At 40.0% G+C, this 14,577-nt stretch overlaps 1 protein-coding gene across 4 annotated transcripts in view; it reads right to left on the bottom strand.

The window, feature by feature from the left end:
- The window catches only part of LOC141512596 (uncharacterized), a 51,390-nt gene that overhangs the window by 23,145 nt on the left and 13,668 nt on the right, over positions 1 to 14,577 (bottom strand). For 3 of the 4 annotated variants that reach the window (XM_074221659.1, XM_074221660.1, XM_074221661.1), the window contains exons 8-13: positions 14,271 to 14,381; positions 12,122 to 12,232; positions 6,734 to 6,832; positions 5,121 to 5,260; positions 1,491 to 1,538; positions 653 to 730 (exon numbers count right to left, since the gene is read on the bottom strand). In XM_074221659.1, coding sequence (XP_074077760.1) covers positions 653 to 730; positions 1,491 to 1,538; positions 5,121 to 5,260; positions 6,734 to 6,832; positions 12,122 to 12,232; positions 14,271 to 14,381 — 587 coding nt within the window. The remainder of the gene's footprint in view (positions 1 to 652; positions 731 to 1,490; positions 1,539 to 5,120; positions 5,261 to 6,733; positions 6,833 to 12,121; positions 12,233 to 14,270; positions 14,382 to 14,577) is intronic. The other variant, XM_074221662.1, reaches the window with a different exon arrangement.

Genomic DNA, 14,577 nt, shown 5'->3' on the forward strand with positions numbered 1-14,577 from the left:
TTCCAATGACCAAGACACAGCTAATCCATATCTCAGATAACCTAAGCCCTATGTATGCTTGTCCTCAGTGGGACCATCCTAAAATATCCTTCCTCTGGACCTGGAAGGCCATGAAAGATGTCATTCTTCATCAGTGGCTCTGTTTGCCTTCTATTCTAAAGAGCAATATGTCCATTTCAACATAATTGGCCTCACCTCCAAAAAACAACTGTAAACAGGATAAAAAAAATGAAAATGAGGGGAGAGGAAAGAAACACTACTGGGAAAAACCTCTGAAAGAATGAAAACTAATGAAGAGAAAGAAGAAATGAGCTCCCTCACAATGAATGGTGGAAGAGGGAGGAAAGACCAAGCCTATTAGAAGCATAGCCCTTGGATGGAGAAAGGGTTGACCAAGAAAACCTTCAGAGAAATTGGAATTCTTTGCGATTCAAAGGAAATTTGGCTTTTATTTCCAGATGAAAACAGAACTGTTGAAGGAAGAATAGAAGAAAAACATGAGAACTGACAGTTTAGAAAAACTAGTGGAGACTCTGAATAATGCAACAACTCCTTCCCAGAAACTACAAAGCATTTGAGGCTGGCAGAGAGCAAAATAAAACTTAGGAGTAAACTAATGAGGCACCAACTTCTTAATGAAGGAAGGACTTACCTGAGCACGTGGAGGTTGACGCTGGGGTATTATTTTCCTGAATTTTGGCAGATTACCAGTTTTATCTGCAGGGAGGATCTACAGAGACAACGCTCATTTAGTGCCTATTAGTTCATTTCTGAATTCATTTAGTGTGACTAGTAGGGTAGGAGGATGAAATATTTGTATGAAAACTGAGTAAAAAAATAAGATGATCTTATTTTCTCTATGTGTGGTATTCCTGATGTCCATCCCAATGACAGACCCATATCTTTCTCTATCACATCTTCATAACTCCAGTTCTGCCCTTTTAATGGTTTGAAGCTTAACTGGCTTCTTGGTTCTAGGAAATCAGACAATATTCACAAAGTATTTTCCTGAAAATAATCAATAACAAAGCATTCATTAACTATCTGCTATGTGAAAGAACTGGTGTTCTGTGTTAGGGTTATAGATATATAAATGAAACAGACCTTGTTCTCAAGATGTTTACATTCTATAAGGAGAGAAACCAAGTGTAAAACAAATGATTCAAAATAAATTCAAGACACTCTGCCCAGGAGTGGCATCATTTTTGATGCCCTTAGGGTCCCCTAGGTCAGAGATGGCAAACATGATGGGGTTCACTGCCAGCAAGACCAGATTAAAATGTAATTAGGAAATATTTAACAAGATGAATAAAAATACAACAGAACATAGATGTCATTAATATGTGGTTTTCTAAGTCAATATGCATTTCGCAAGGATCCTTAGGTACAATTTAATGACCTCTATTTCTATTTGAGTTTAGGAATCTAAGAATACTTAGAGTAGGAACAGCTACCATGTAGCCAACCAGGTGAGGTCAGATCATAATTACCTTTTTTCTCTTGCCATATATGCTTTGAGGACAAGGTAGAATATTTTCCTGAAAGGGACAAAAACTTAGTAAGTGAAGTGTCCTTGTCTGAGGCCTCTCCTGTCCCTCCACCCCAGTTACATATTTCTAAATTTGCACTAATAGTATCCATCTCCAAATTTCATACCAAATTCTAGACATCTAAACAAAACTCAGTCTTCTCTTCCCTCTCCCCAAATGGCTTCCACTTCTGACTTTGAACTTCCTGTGAGGGGAAGAAGAGAAAACTCAGAATCTAAGCCTCATGGGCAGTCCGTGTACTTCCCTTTCCATAATTTCCCTCCTGAAGGTGACTGGCTAATCCTGTGCATGATCCTTCACAATGTCTCTACCATCCTTTCCCTTTTTTATATCCTTGCCAACAATACCATAATGAAGGCTGCGATTACCTCATCTGGATGATAACAATTCAACTCCACTCAATTAAGCAAGTATTTATTAAATGTTTACTGTCTTCTTTTTTGTTAAGTGCTAGGGATCCAAAGACAAAGCTGAACAGGTCCTACCCTCAAGAAGTTTAGATTTTGCTTGGACAAAGCAGTATGTATGCACATAAACTAAACATACAAAATATACAAAATAATTTTGGCATGGGACAGAGGGAAGGGGTGCTATAAAAAACCAGAGCAATCAGGAAAGACTTCATACAGAAGGCTGCAGCTGGGTTGATCCATGATGGCTAGAGATTCCAAGGTAGGGGTAGAAGAGAGGAAGGAGAGCATCAGAGAAAAAAACCAGTATAAAATGTGAAAGATAAGGTATGGTATAAGGGGGAGGAGCAAGGCCAGTTTGGACAGAACATAGAGCACATGAGGATAAATAGCGTGAAATCAATCAGGAAAGGCAGGCTGAGGGGTGGCTAGGTGGTGCAGTGAATAGAGCACCAGCCTTGGAGTCAGGAGTACCTGAATTCAAATCCAGCCTCAGACACTTCATAATGACCTAGCTGTGTGGCCTTGGGCAAGCCACTTAACCCCGTTGCCTTGAAAAATCTTAAGAAAGAAAGAAAGGCAGGCTGAAGCCAGATAGTGTGATGATTTTAACTTTCAAGATGAAGAGTTTATAGTTTATTCATAGGAGCCCAACAGAGAGAAATCCTATATGTAACTCACCTAGGAATGGAAACAAACCTAAAGTGCTTCTCTTACCAACAGTCAGAAGAAGCAATTTGCATATTTAAAAAGCACTGATTCTAACTATGAAAAATTACTCAGCAAGAAAAAGAAATGGAAGAGAAAATTTTCCTTCAAAGCTGAGCATTTGTTGTTGTTCAGTCACGTCTCATTCTTTGTAACCCCATGGACTTGTCTGTGGGGTTTTCTTGTCAAGATACTGGAGTCATTTTCCATTTCCTTCTCCAGTGGGTTCCCAGTTTACAGATGAATAACTTGGGCACATAGGAGTTAGATGACTTGTCCAGAGTCACACAGCTAGTAAGTGTCTGCAGCCACATTTGAACTCAGATCTTCCTGATTCCAGGCCCAGAGTTCTAATCCAGTATGCCACTTAACTCTCCCTAACACTGAGTATACTTTTCACCATAGTTTCATCTTTAAATTACGTTAAAAATTATATACTTTTTTCCAGTTAAAGAATTCAGAACTGGGCCAAGCATCTATCAGAAATTTAACAAATGACGGTTTAATGTTTACTTGCTATAAGTCAATTCTATAATAGGAATAGATAAATAGGATACCACGGTCTAAAATTCTACAGGGAAGTTGATCCAGGAAGGATGGAAAGACTCTCAACATTTAATTCTTTTTTTTAAGGTTTTTTTCCAAGGCAAATGGGGTTAAGTGGCTTGCCCAAGGCCACACAGCTAGGTCATTATGAAATGTCTGAGACCGGATTTGAAGCCAGGTACTCCTGACTCCAGGGCCAGTGCTTTATCCACTGCGCCACCTAGCCACCCCTTCAAGATTTAAGTTCTTAAGACACAAGGGGAAACCCAATTCTATTGAGGAAGAAAAAGGAGACTCACCTGAAGAGAATGAAAGAGAGGCAACTTATATTTTACAAACATACAAAAGATGGAAGCCAGCTCAAGGAACAGAAAATGGGCAAGTCCAACTCAGAAAAATGGGGGAAGATAAGGGAGGGAGAGGAGGGAGAAAGGGAGATAGAGGGAGACATGGATAAAGGAAAACATTTGGAGACAACAGAACAATTTTCACTGAGAGTAAACCTGAATTCTTACAGATAATTCAAAAGGGCCCCAGAAACCAGTGCAGGAATGTTGGGAGCCAGGGTCTCTAAGCTGTTTGACACAGTCACGGCAAGAAGACTCAAGGCAGTCACACTGCCTGATGGAACATTTCCTCCTTCAATATATATATAGGGATTCCATGTATACCCATATTTATAGGTCTATTATTGATTGCAAAACTTACTCATCCTAATAGTGGAATGACTATAAAGGATTTCAGAGAAATTCCTTGAATAAAACAGATTGTGAACTCTGTCCCAATTTAACAGTGCTGCCTCTCCCTGCAACATACAAAAGGCTTCAGCATTATGAAATCTTTGGAAGACACAGCACTGGGAGTTCCAGGGAGATGTCAGAATATATACAGGGAAACCAGATACAAGATGGGTCAGATAGAATTCCAGGGAAATTAACAGCTTTGCCCCCCTTATCATACATAGGAATATATGATAAAGATGGTGAGAGAATAGTTAGTATAGGTAACCAATATGTGAACTCTAACAGCCTTAGTTTTGTGGGAAAGAATAAAAAGTCATAGAAACCGTACTGTCTACCAACAAGGGCTGAAATGAAAATTAGTTATTGAAGGAGTCAACGGATGGGTGGACAAACTTAACTATCCTCACTATAGGTTGTCAAGGGAGCATATTGAAAACAGTACATATGTGGCACAAAAACATAGAAGCATTCCATTAAACAAATTATATCAAAGATTATTCTAAGGAAAGTTCTGTTTAATCAAAAACATTACTATGCAGCAGCAAACTAGGCAACAGGCAGGTTGAGGTCATCACAGTCTGAGCAGGGACAAGAAAATTAACTACATGACTGATAATCACACTTGTAACCACTACATGATCAAACTTGTAACCATATGAACTATGATTAATGATGATAATTGTATACTTTTGTAACCAAGGAAATGATTTTAGTTTGTTTGTTTCATATGATTCTAAGACTATAAAAATAAATCTAAGCAGCTGACAGTCAGTCAACCTGCTCCTGCCTTTACCCACTTGTTGACTCAACTCATTTCACCGACTCTATCCCTCCTGTCAGGTTCCAAGGACCCCGCGGAGGCTGGACCCTCGCACAGGAATGGTGATAACAGAATGAGTCCCTAGTTGCTAGAATCCTCAACACTTGGAAATCTGAGCAGGTTAGGAGTGCTGGACAGCAGCCATGACTTCTGTAGAGGATTTGGTTGGATTATTTGTGCTTGTTCTGAGAGTGGATGGGAGTGTTGGCATGGGTGGATGAGGGGAGTTCATTTAGAGTAGGTTGGCAGGCATGTGAAAGTCAGAGAGGTAGTGCCAGCTTGGTTGGCCAAGGAGTCATGAATGCTGGGGGGGAGGAGGGGAGAGAGAAATCTCGAGTCTTACCTGGATGAGGGTGTGCAGTGTTTTTCCTTTACAATAGATGCTCTTCTTCCAATTTTTGGCAAGTTCACGGCCACCTTTGATTTCAAACTCTCTCAGGGAGACCCAGGACCCATCTACCATCTGGATGCACTCTGAGGAGGCTAGAATTGGAAGGGTGGAAGGGGAGGAAAGAAGAGAGAAGTAGAAAAAGAAATGGGAGGGGGAGAGAAAGAGAGAAGAAAAGAGAAGGAAAAAGAGATTGAGAGGGAGAGAGAAGGGAGGGACATGGAGAAAGACAAAGAAATATTCTGGAATTTCATTTATACATTATACATTCGTGTTCTGATCTTCTAAAGGAACACTCAGAGCTAGGCACTAAGCCGCTTTCCCAACCTTCCCCCTCACCTCCCACTTAGGCAAACCACGTAAGAGATTAGACCTCTGTTGATCCCCATGGCGTCTTTTCTGTAGTTTGTTTGGATCTAATCATTTGCATATTTTCTCCTCTATTAGATTGTGATCTCCTCAAAAGCAGGACTGTTTTTGCTTTGTTGCCTTTCTTTGTATTCCCGACTTAGCAAAGTGCCTGGTTCATATTGATCATTAAGTGTTTGTGTGGACTCACTTGATCCAGGCTATAGGGTACTCGTGATCTGAGTCTAGCTTCTCCAAATTCCTTGGTCTTTAATGACTTCCTTTGAATTCTCTTTACATTAATTCCACAATGACTGACAAATAGGGTAAATATTGAAAGGTATAATCCACATAAACAAAAACTCCTGATTATTCTTAAATGAAGGGATCCTAAGACCCAAAACTTTGAGAACTGCTGCTCTAGGCAAATCTTGGGGCAGTTGGGTGGCACAGTGGATAGAGAGTCAATCTTGGACTTAGGAAGACCTGAGTTGAAATTTGGCCTTAAACTCTAATTGTGTGACCCTGAGCAAGTCAATTTACCTCAGTTTCCTTTCATGAAAAAATAAGCTAGAGAAGGAAATGGCAAACCATTCCAGTACTTTTGCCAAGAAGACTCTCAATGGGGTCAGGAACAGTCAGACACAACTCAAATTATTGAACAACAACAAAAAGGCAAATCTTTAAGACTACAAATTGCAGGGAAGATGGTGACCTGCACTAGGAGGAGGAATTTCCTTGTGCAGGAATTCCTTATACCAATGAAATCTTAGGTCTTGTCTCTATGTATGGCTGTTGAGTATCTGAGTTTCATTATGTTCGTGTATTCCCCAAATAAGATTGTAAGCACCTAGAGGGCAGGGACTGGATTTTTCCTAATCCTGATAAATACCCTGAGCCTTAGCACTGGATCATGCCCATAGTAAATACTAATAAATACTTCTAAGACCATTTAGAAAGAGTCAGAAAGTCCCATGAATGACCTCAACGTACCAGACATTCATGAAATAATGACTGCTTGCACCATCTGTCCTTTCCTTTATTCACCCCTCCTTTCATCCATCTGTCCATCCTTCCACTTATCCCTCGATCTACCTTTTTATCCATCCCTCCACCTACCCCTCCAACCATCTCTCTTTCCATTTCTCCATTCACCCTTCCATTCATCCCACCATCAATCACTCTGAGATGGATTCTCCCAAGGTGGACATAAGACTCACATTGGCTCATTTTTTCCTTGTATAAAATGCCTTTTGCCTTCCCACAGGTGACAGGAAACTCATGGGAATTCCTCATTGGATCTTGGATCTCTCTGGTAGCTAGAAGAGAAACATCTAATTTGATTTGATCTCCATCCCACCCAAATTGTGCCCTACTCAAAGAAAAGACATTGCCAAGAGCCCCAGATGAGTGATGGAAGGGACTGCTGACCAGGGGGGAAAGGGACACTTCCTGTGGGGCCATGGCAATTTACCCTGGAGCTTCAGAGTATAGTGCCTCCTTCCCTGGGTCTTTGTGATGGTCAAGTGAGACCTCAAAGTACCATAAAGATGCTCACCCTTGGGGCAATTAGGTGGTGTAGTGTATAGAACACCAATCCTGGAATCAGGAGGACCTGAGTTTAAATCTAGCCTCAGCACATATTTAGCTGTGTGGTCTTGGGCAAGTCACTTTTGCTTTGCAAAAGTAAAAAAAAACATGCTTGTCCTTGAGATTGCAGTGTACTGGAGCAGGCAGAGACCTGGGATTCTGGAGGTAGAGGGGTCTGGGCTTTGATCACTGAGGCAGTAGGAAGAGCTCTGTTCAAATCCTGTTTTAAACACCAGTTGTGTGATCTTGACAAATCAAATAGACTGTCAGCCTCAGTTTTCTCAATTGTAAAACAAAAATAATAATATAGCACCTATCTCCCAGGTTTATTACAAAGTTCAAATGAGATATTTGTAAAAAGCTTTGGAATCCTCAAAGCACTTTATAAATATTAGTTGTTATAATAATAACAGTGATTATTATTATTATCATTATTATATCTCTGCTACTACTGAATAATCATGGGTAAGTCACTGAATATCCCTGGGCCTCAGTTTCTTTCTCTGGAAAACTAAGGGACTGGATTCCATGACCATTAAGTCTTTCCTAGTTCTGGGCAGATGTCAGTTGCAGCCTCCCCAGCAAAACTCTTCCCAGATTAAACCCAAATTAATTAGGGGATCAGACTTAGAGAAATGAACAGGGGGTGTGGAATACCAAGGCTTATGGTTGACATATGAAGCAAGGTGAGGGAGAAAGAGTGTAGGAAGTTTCCTGAGTTCTGGTGTAGCTGTTTCTGATCTGAAATTGGACTAGTCATTGCCCTGCCTTCTTTTCCTTATCTGAAAAATGCAAAGGTAAAACAAGGTTATTCCTAAAACCCCTTATAATTCTAAATCTTAATGTCCTATGGTTTCCTTCAAATGATTCCCTATAGTTACTTTTTAAAAATTATTTGCTTTTCACATCATTTGTACAAAAACATTCATAGCAACCCTGTTTGTGGTGGCAAAGAATTGGAAATCAAGTAAATGTTCTTCAATTGGGGAATGGCTTAGCAAACTGGTATTTGTATGTGATGAAACACTATTGTTCTATTAGAAACCAGGAGGGACGGGAATTCAGGGAAGCCTGGAAGGATTTGCATGAACTGATACAACTGAGTGAGATGAGCAGAACCAGAAAAACACTGTATACCCTAACACCATCAGCAACATGGGGTGATGATCAACCTTAATGGACTTGCTCATTCCATCAGTGTAGTTAGTAATCAGGGACAATTTTAGAGCACCTGCCATGGAGAGTACCATCTGTATCCAGAGAAAGAACTGTGGAGTTTGAACAAAGACCAAAATCTATTACCTTCAATTTTAAAAAAAAAGTGTCTTATGTACTACATAATTTTGCTATCGCTAATATTTCATTTTCTCCTCAAGGATATGATTTCTCTCTCAATACATTCAATTTCGATTAATGTATAGCATAGAAACAATGTAAAGATTATCAGACTGCCTTCTGTGGGGGGTAGGGGAGGGAAGGGAGGGTGGGGAAAAATTGTAAAAATCAAAACCTTTCAAAAATGATAGGTTAGAAACTATTGTAAATAATTGAAAAACAAATAAAATTTTTATAAAAAAATTTTAAAAACCATATTGCTGTTCCTGTGTACAATAATGTTCTCCTGGTTCTGTTCGTTTCATTTTTGCATCAGTTCATGTTGTCTTTCCATGTTTTTTCTCCCTGTGGTTTGTGAGGAATGAAGGGCATTGTTGGTCTTCACAGGGTGTGTGTGGGGGGCCCTTTGAAATCCATTTCAAAGGGACAATGGCCCCAGCCAGTCACAAAAATGGGAGAGTTCTCCTAATCCCATTTCAAGGATGAGACACTAGATTAGAAGAAATTAGTCCTTAACTGGTCAAGAGTCTTGACCTTCTCCTTTGCACATGCTCAAGGAGATCCATCTGTTCTTGCTCATTAGTATAAAGAGCAGGGTGGGGAAATGCATAGGAACCAAAGTATCAATTAGATTTGTGACCCCAGCCTATGGTTGGCATGAAGGGACAGGAACAAAGTCTTTCAAAGTGCATAGAAGAGCTTGTATGATGGGATTTCCCTGCCCCTCTCTCCCACCATGAGAGAAGTGTGCCATTTTGTTAAGACATCTCAATAAAAATCAATTTAATCACTCTGGACTAAGTATTCTCGAGCCATTTATAACAGGTTAGTTTTTCATTTTCTTAGGCAGGGGTACTATAGGCCAGGTACTTTGCAAATTCTATCTTGTTGATACTTACAGCAACCCTGGGAGGTAAATGCTATTTAACACACTTCTCTCTATAATATAAAATAATGTGTAAGTCACGCCACCATCAATTTGGTTGGTGCGGGCCCTTTTTTTTTTAATATGAAGGAACTATTATCATCATTATTATTATTATCATTGTTATTATCCCCATTTTGTAGTTAAAGAAACTAAGGCAGACAGAAATTAAGTGACTTACCCATAAGTATCTAAGATCAGATTTGAATTCAGGTCTTCTCGAGTCTGTGCCTAGCAATCTTTCCTTTCCACCACCTATCTACCTCTAACCCTCTGTTTTTCTACAAACCACAATGGTGACTCAGTCTAATTCCCAGGAATGTCTCCTGCCACTCTGACCATAGGGTGGGTCTCATGCTTCTCTACCTAGTCAACCTCTTATGTTGAATTCAGGGCCAAATGAACTCTGGGTCTGAATACATTGTTGGAATAATAAGTACGAGACAGTGAATGATGCTTCTATGAACTGGGAAGCTGGGGCAGATCACAGAGGATGGATGGATGGATACAGAAGGTTGTCAAGGCCTGCCATGAACAGTGTTCCTCTAGAGAGCCAGTGCTGGACAGGAGCTGAGAATGAAGGAAAGTAAGGGAGCCTTTAAAAACTCAGAGGACGTTTAAGCCACATAATCAAAAAGAAGCATTAGAGGAACAGAGACTAGTGGGGTTAAATTGGAGGGCTTTTCCTCTCACCTCCAGCAGGTGTGGAATGGCCCATCCTATGGGGTTCAGCTGAAGAAACAGGCAAAGGGGGTGGGGCATGAGAGCTGTTTTAAAGCAGTTGAAGGACTGTCCTATGAAAAGGAATCGTTCTTCTCCTTGGCCTCAGAGGGAAGGAAATGGAGTGGGGTGGAAGAGAAGGTGTGGGTGGGATATCAGAAAGGACTTCCTAACAAGACTCTCAAGGTTGACCTTGAGGAGGTCAGTGGAGGTCTTCAAGAAGCTGAATAATTCCTTGTCTGTTAAGTTAGAGCCAAACTTCTCCAGGAAGGCTTCTTGAGTTCTCTCTGTCTCTGTTTATCTCTCTGTGTCTCTGTTTCTCTCTGTCTATTTCTGTCTGATTCTCTTTGTCTCATCTCTGTCTGACTCTCAGTCTCTGTCTTTCTCCATCTCTATTTCTCACTCTCTGTCTCCATCTCTGTGTCCTTGTCTATCTCTAATTGTCTGAAGGACCAAGTTTCAGGCAACTTCTGAGAGTGTTTGTCTGCTCCTATTGGTGCCAAGTGACCCCAATGTGTAAGAATCAAAGGCTTCCAAGGTTTATGAGAGTTGTCTGCTCCAGATTTTCCAGGATAGAGGCTCTAGAAAAGGTCTCCTTGGAAGAATGGGAAAAGAAAAAAGACTTGGAAAGGCAGAGAGGAAGCTTGGTCTGGGCAAGATCAGCCCACATGGCTCAGAGGAGGAAGAAGAGCAATGGGGTTTGAGCCTTTCTAAGGCAGGACAATTGGGGTTATCCCTCCAAGAGCTTCCTCCTGTGAAAGGGGTGGGCAGTTTCTATGCTGCAAGAATTTGGCTGCAGACTTTAGGAACAATTGGGTGAGAGGATGGCCAGTAATGGGAGAAAGAGACTCCTGGATGAGGGGAAGCAAGGTGCTCTCTTGTCGGACTGGGACAAACAGTAGGTGCTGTAGTAGATTCAATCCAATTGAACAAAAAGCACATGTTCCTTACCCATACATACATACATACGATGTAAACATAAGAAAGGAAAACAAGATGGAAACTAACAAATACAAAGTGATGTGGATGAGATTGCTGGAGAGGGGAAATGGAAATCAGGAAAAGCTCCCAGTGTTGAATCTCAGAGGAAGTCAGAGATTCTAAGAAAGGGAACAAAGCAGACTGCCTGAAGATAGGTTATGGATAAAGATAAGGACTAGGAAGCTAAGAAGGAGTGGTCAGACTGGTAGGAGGAGAACCAGGAAAAAGTGGAGGCATTTACATCCAAAGGGCAATAAAACTGGACATATCCTTTGATCCAGCAATACCACTACTAGGTATATATATCCCAAAGAGATCATAAAAAATGGGAAAAGACCCACTTGTACAAAAGTAACATAGCAGCTCTTTTGTAGTAGCAAAGAACTGGAAATTGAGGGGATGCCCATTTGTTGGGGAATGGTGGAACAAGTTATGATATAGGAATGTAATGGAGCATTAGTGCTGAGGGATGGGACTTCAGGTTAGCCTGGAAAGACTAGCATGAAGTGTTGCTGAATGAAGTGAGTTCAGAAATATCTGAGAGATTTCTGGATAGCTTCCTTTTCTAGTTGTTCTCAAATATCTTTTTAATGATCCAGTTATTGGATTTCCCCAAGAATAATAATAGCTAACTTTTATATAGCTCTTACTATTGCCAAACACTATGCTTTGTGCTTTACAAATATCTCGTCGATCCTCAACAATCCCAGGGGATAAATGCTATTATTATTTCTATCTTACAGATGAGGAAACTAAGGCAGAAAGAGGTTAAGTGACTTGTCCAGGGTCACACAGCTAGTGAGTCTAAGATCAAATTTCAAATCAGGTTTTCCTGACTCCAAGTGTGACATTTTATCCATGGTAAGTGTATTGTCCAGTCTACTGAGCCTAAATTTGCAAGAAAAGTGAGCTTCATTCAGTAAGCTCTCAAGACTTCCTGGGGCACCCACCATGGTGAAGGCATGCAAGATCTAATTTTTGAGACAAGCATGTAAACAAATGGACGGATTTTGGTGAGAGGTCTGAGTAGAGACAGGAGAGCTAAAAATCCAAATACCTTGGACAGAGCTTTGAGGAGCTCTGTCAGCAGATGATGCCCCTTCACCAAGGCTTCCTCTCCAGAAAGGAGACCCCAAACTGTTTTCTGATGCTGATTCATTTGAAGATACTAGAAGCAAAGCAAAGCTTCAGTCAGAGAAGGAATCAAGGTATAATCCTACCATGAAGACAAGATATTTATACTTTTGGATTTCTTTCAAAATCAAAAGAAATTCAATGAAAATACATGTTATTTTGAAACTATTCTATTTAACTGCCTCCCCCAACTATCTTCAACACAGAGGGACTACATTTATGGCCTCAGACCATCTGTGACAATTAGCATGGGCCCATGGGGCCACTTTCAGTTGTTAGAAGAGTAAATGTGTTTATTCAGGTGCCATGACTTCAGAATCAGCACTCTTATATCAGAAGCAACTTGCAGCGTGATCCTGTGTGTCAGTTGACATCTCTAAGCTTCCTCAGTTTCTGGCTTACATGAGACATCTGGCTTAGGTGAGACAATATTAGGAAAGCCCTCTTCAAACCATAAAGCATTACAAAAAAGTGAACTGTGACTTCTGTTGTGATTATTACATTTAAGTATTGATAGCATTGCTTTCTTCTGAAAACTGCCCATTCATATCCTTTTACCCTTTATCAACTCTGGAATGACTCTTGCTTGTTGTAAATTTGTCTCAATTCCCAATATATTAGAGAAATGAGACTTTTATTAGAGAAACTTATTTAAAAATTCTCCATTTCCTGTTTTGCTTCTAATTTTGGCTGCATTGATTTTTGTCTGTGCAATAAATGTTTTAATTTCATATAATTAAAATTATCCATTTTACTTCCTGTGATATCACATTTGCTACTAAACTAAAAAATGAAAGGAGCTACCCTCAGGGACCTCACATACAGCCAGTGTGTGGTGTGATGTGCACAGGGTGAAAAGAGGAAGATATGATGTGGAATGAGAGGCAAAGGTAAGACCTGTGCACAAGAGGAAAAGAAGACAAAGGAGAAGAGTGGATGAGTAAGAGAAGAAGGATTTGTGTGAGAGACCCGAGCAGAAGCAGGAGGTCTACAAGCCCAAATATCTTGGACAGAACTTTGAGGAGTTCTGACAGCTGATAATGCCCTATCACCAAGGATGCTTCTCCAGATAGAATTCCTGATACTGGCTTCTGATGCTGATTCATTTGAAGGTACTAAACAGCAAAGGAAAGCTTAAGTCAGAGGAGACAAGCTATAATCCCATTTATGGAGACAAGTTATTTATACCATGAGTCTTCTTTGAAAAAGAAAAGTGATTTTGAATAAAATACAGGTTATTTTGAAATTACTTTATTTTCTCCATTTAACTGCTTCCCCCAACTATCCTCAGTAGCTCAGAGGGTCTACAATTATGGCCTCAGTGTATTAGTAAAAATCAGTATGGGCCCATGGAACCACTTAGGATTTGTAGGAAAGTAATTTATTCAGATGCCATGACTTCAGAATCAGCACTCCTATGACAGATTCATGTTTGCTGTAAGTTCCTGGGCAAATCAGTTAGCATCTTTAAGTATACTCAGTTTCTGGCTTAGATGGGATAATATCTGGAAAACCTTAAAAGCACCAAAAAAAGCGAGCTGTTGTTATTTCTGTTGTGGTTATCACATATAACTATTGATATCTTTGATTTCTTCTCAAAACCGCCTGCTCATATCCTTTTACCCTTTATTAACTGGGGAATGACTCTTTTTTAATATAAATTTGGCTCAGTTCCAAATATATTTGAGAAATGAGGCTTTTATCAGAGAAACCTGTGGTAAAAAATTTTTCCCCAATTCCCTGCTTTCCTTCTAATTTTGGTAGCATTGATTTTTTTTTGTGCAAATAATGTTTTAATTTCATTTCATTAAAATTATTCATTTTACTTCCTGTGTTATTGCTATTATTACAAAGTTGAAAAACCAAAGGGACTACTCTCAGGGACTTGACACATAGCCAGTGTAGGAGGTGATGTGCACAAGGTAAAAAGAGAAAGATACGATATGACATGAGGGGCAAAGGTAAGATGTGTGCACAAAGGGGAGAGAAGACAAGGGAGAGAAGCAGATGGGTAAGACAAGAAGCATTTGTGTGAGAGGTCTGAACAGAGGCAGATCTACAAACCCAAATACCTTGGTTAGAGCTTTGAGGAGTTTTGACAGCTGTTGATATCCTGTCACCAAGGCTGTTTCTGCAGAGAAGAGACCCAACACTGACTCTTGATGCTAATTCATTTGCAGGCACTAGACAGCAAAGGAAAACTTTTGTCAGAGAAAGAGGCAGGGTATGGGTATAATCCTACCATGGAAACAAGCTGTTTATAATATCAGGCTTCTTTGGAAAGAAAATGAGTTTTTTGAAAGTATTTAATTGTCTTTATTTAACTGATTCACCCAACTATCCTCAATTGAGAAGCTCTATGTTTATTGCCTCATGATA

This window comes from Macrotis lagotis, chromosome 2, assembly GCF_037893015.1.
Source record: "Macrotis lagotis isolate mMagLag1 chromosome 2, bilby.v1.9.chrom.fasta, whole genome shotgun sequence".
In the NCBI taxonomy this organism is placed as follows: domain Eukaryota; kingdom Metazoa; phylum Chordata; class Mammalia; order Peramelemorphia; family Peramelidae; genus Macrotis; species Macrotis lagotis.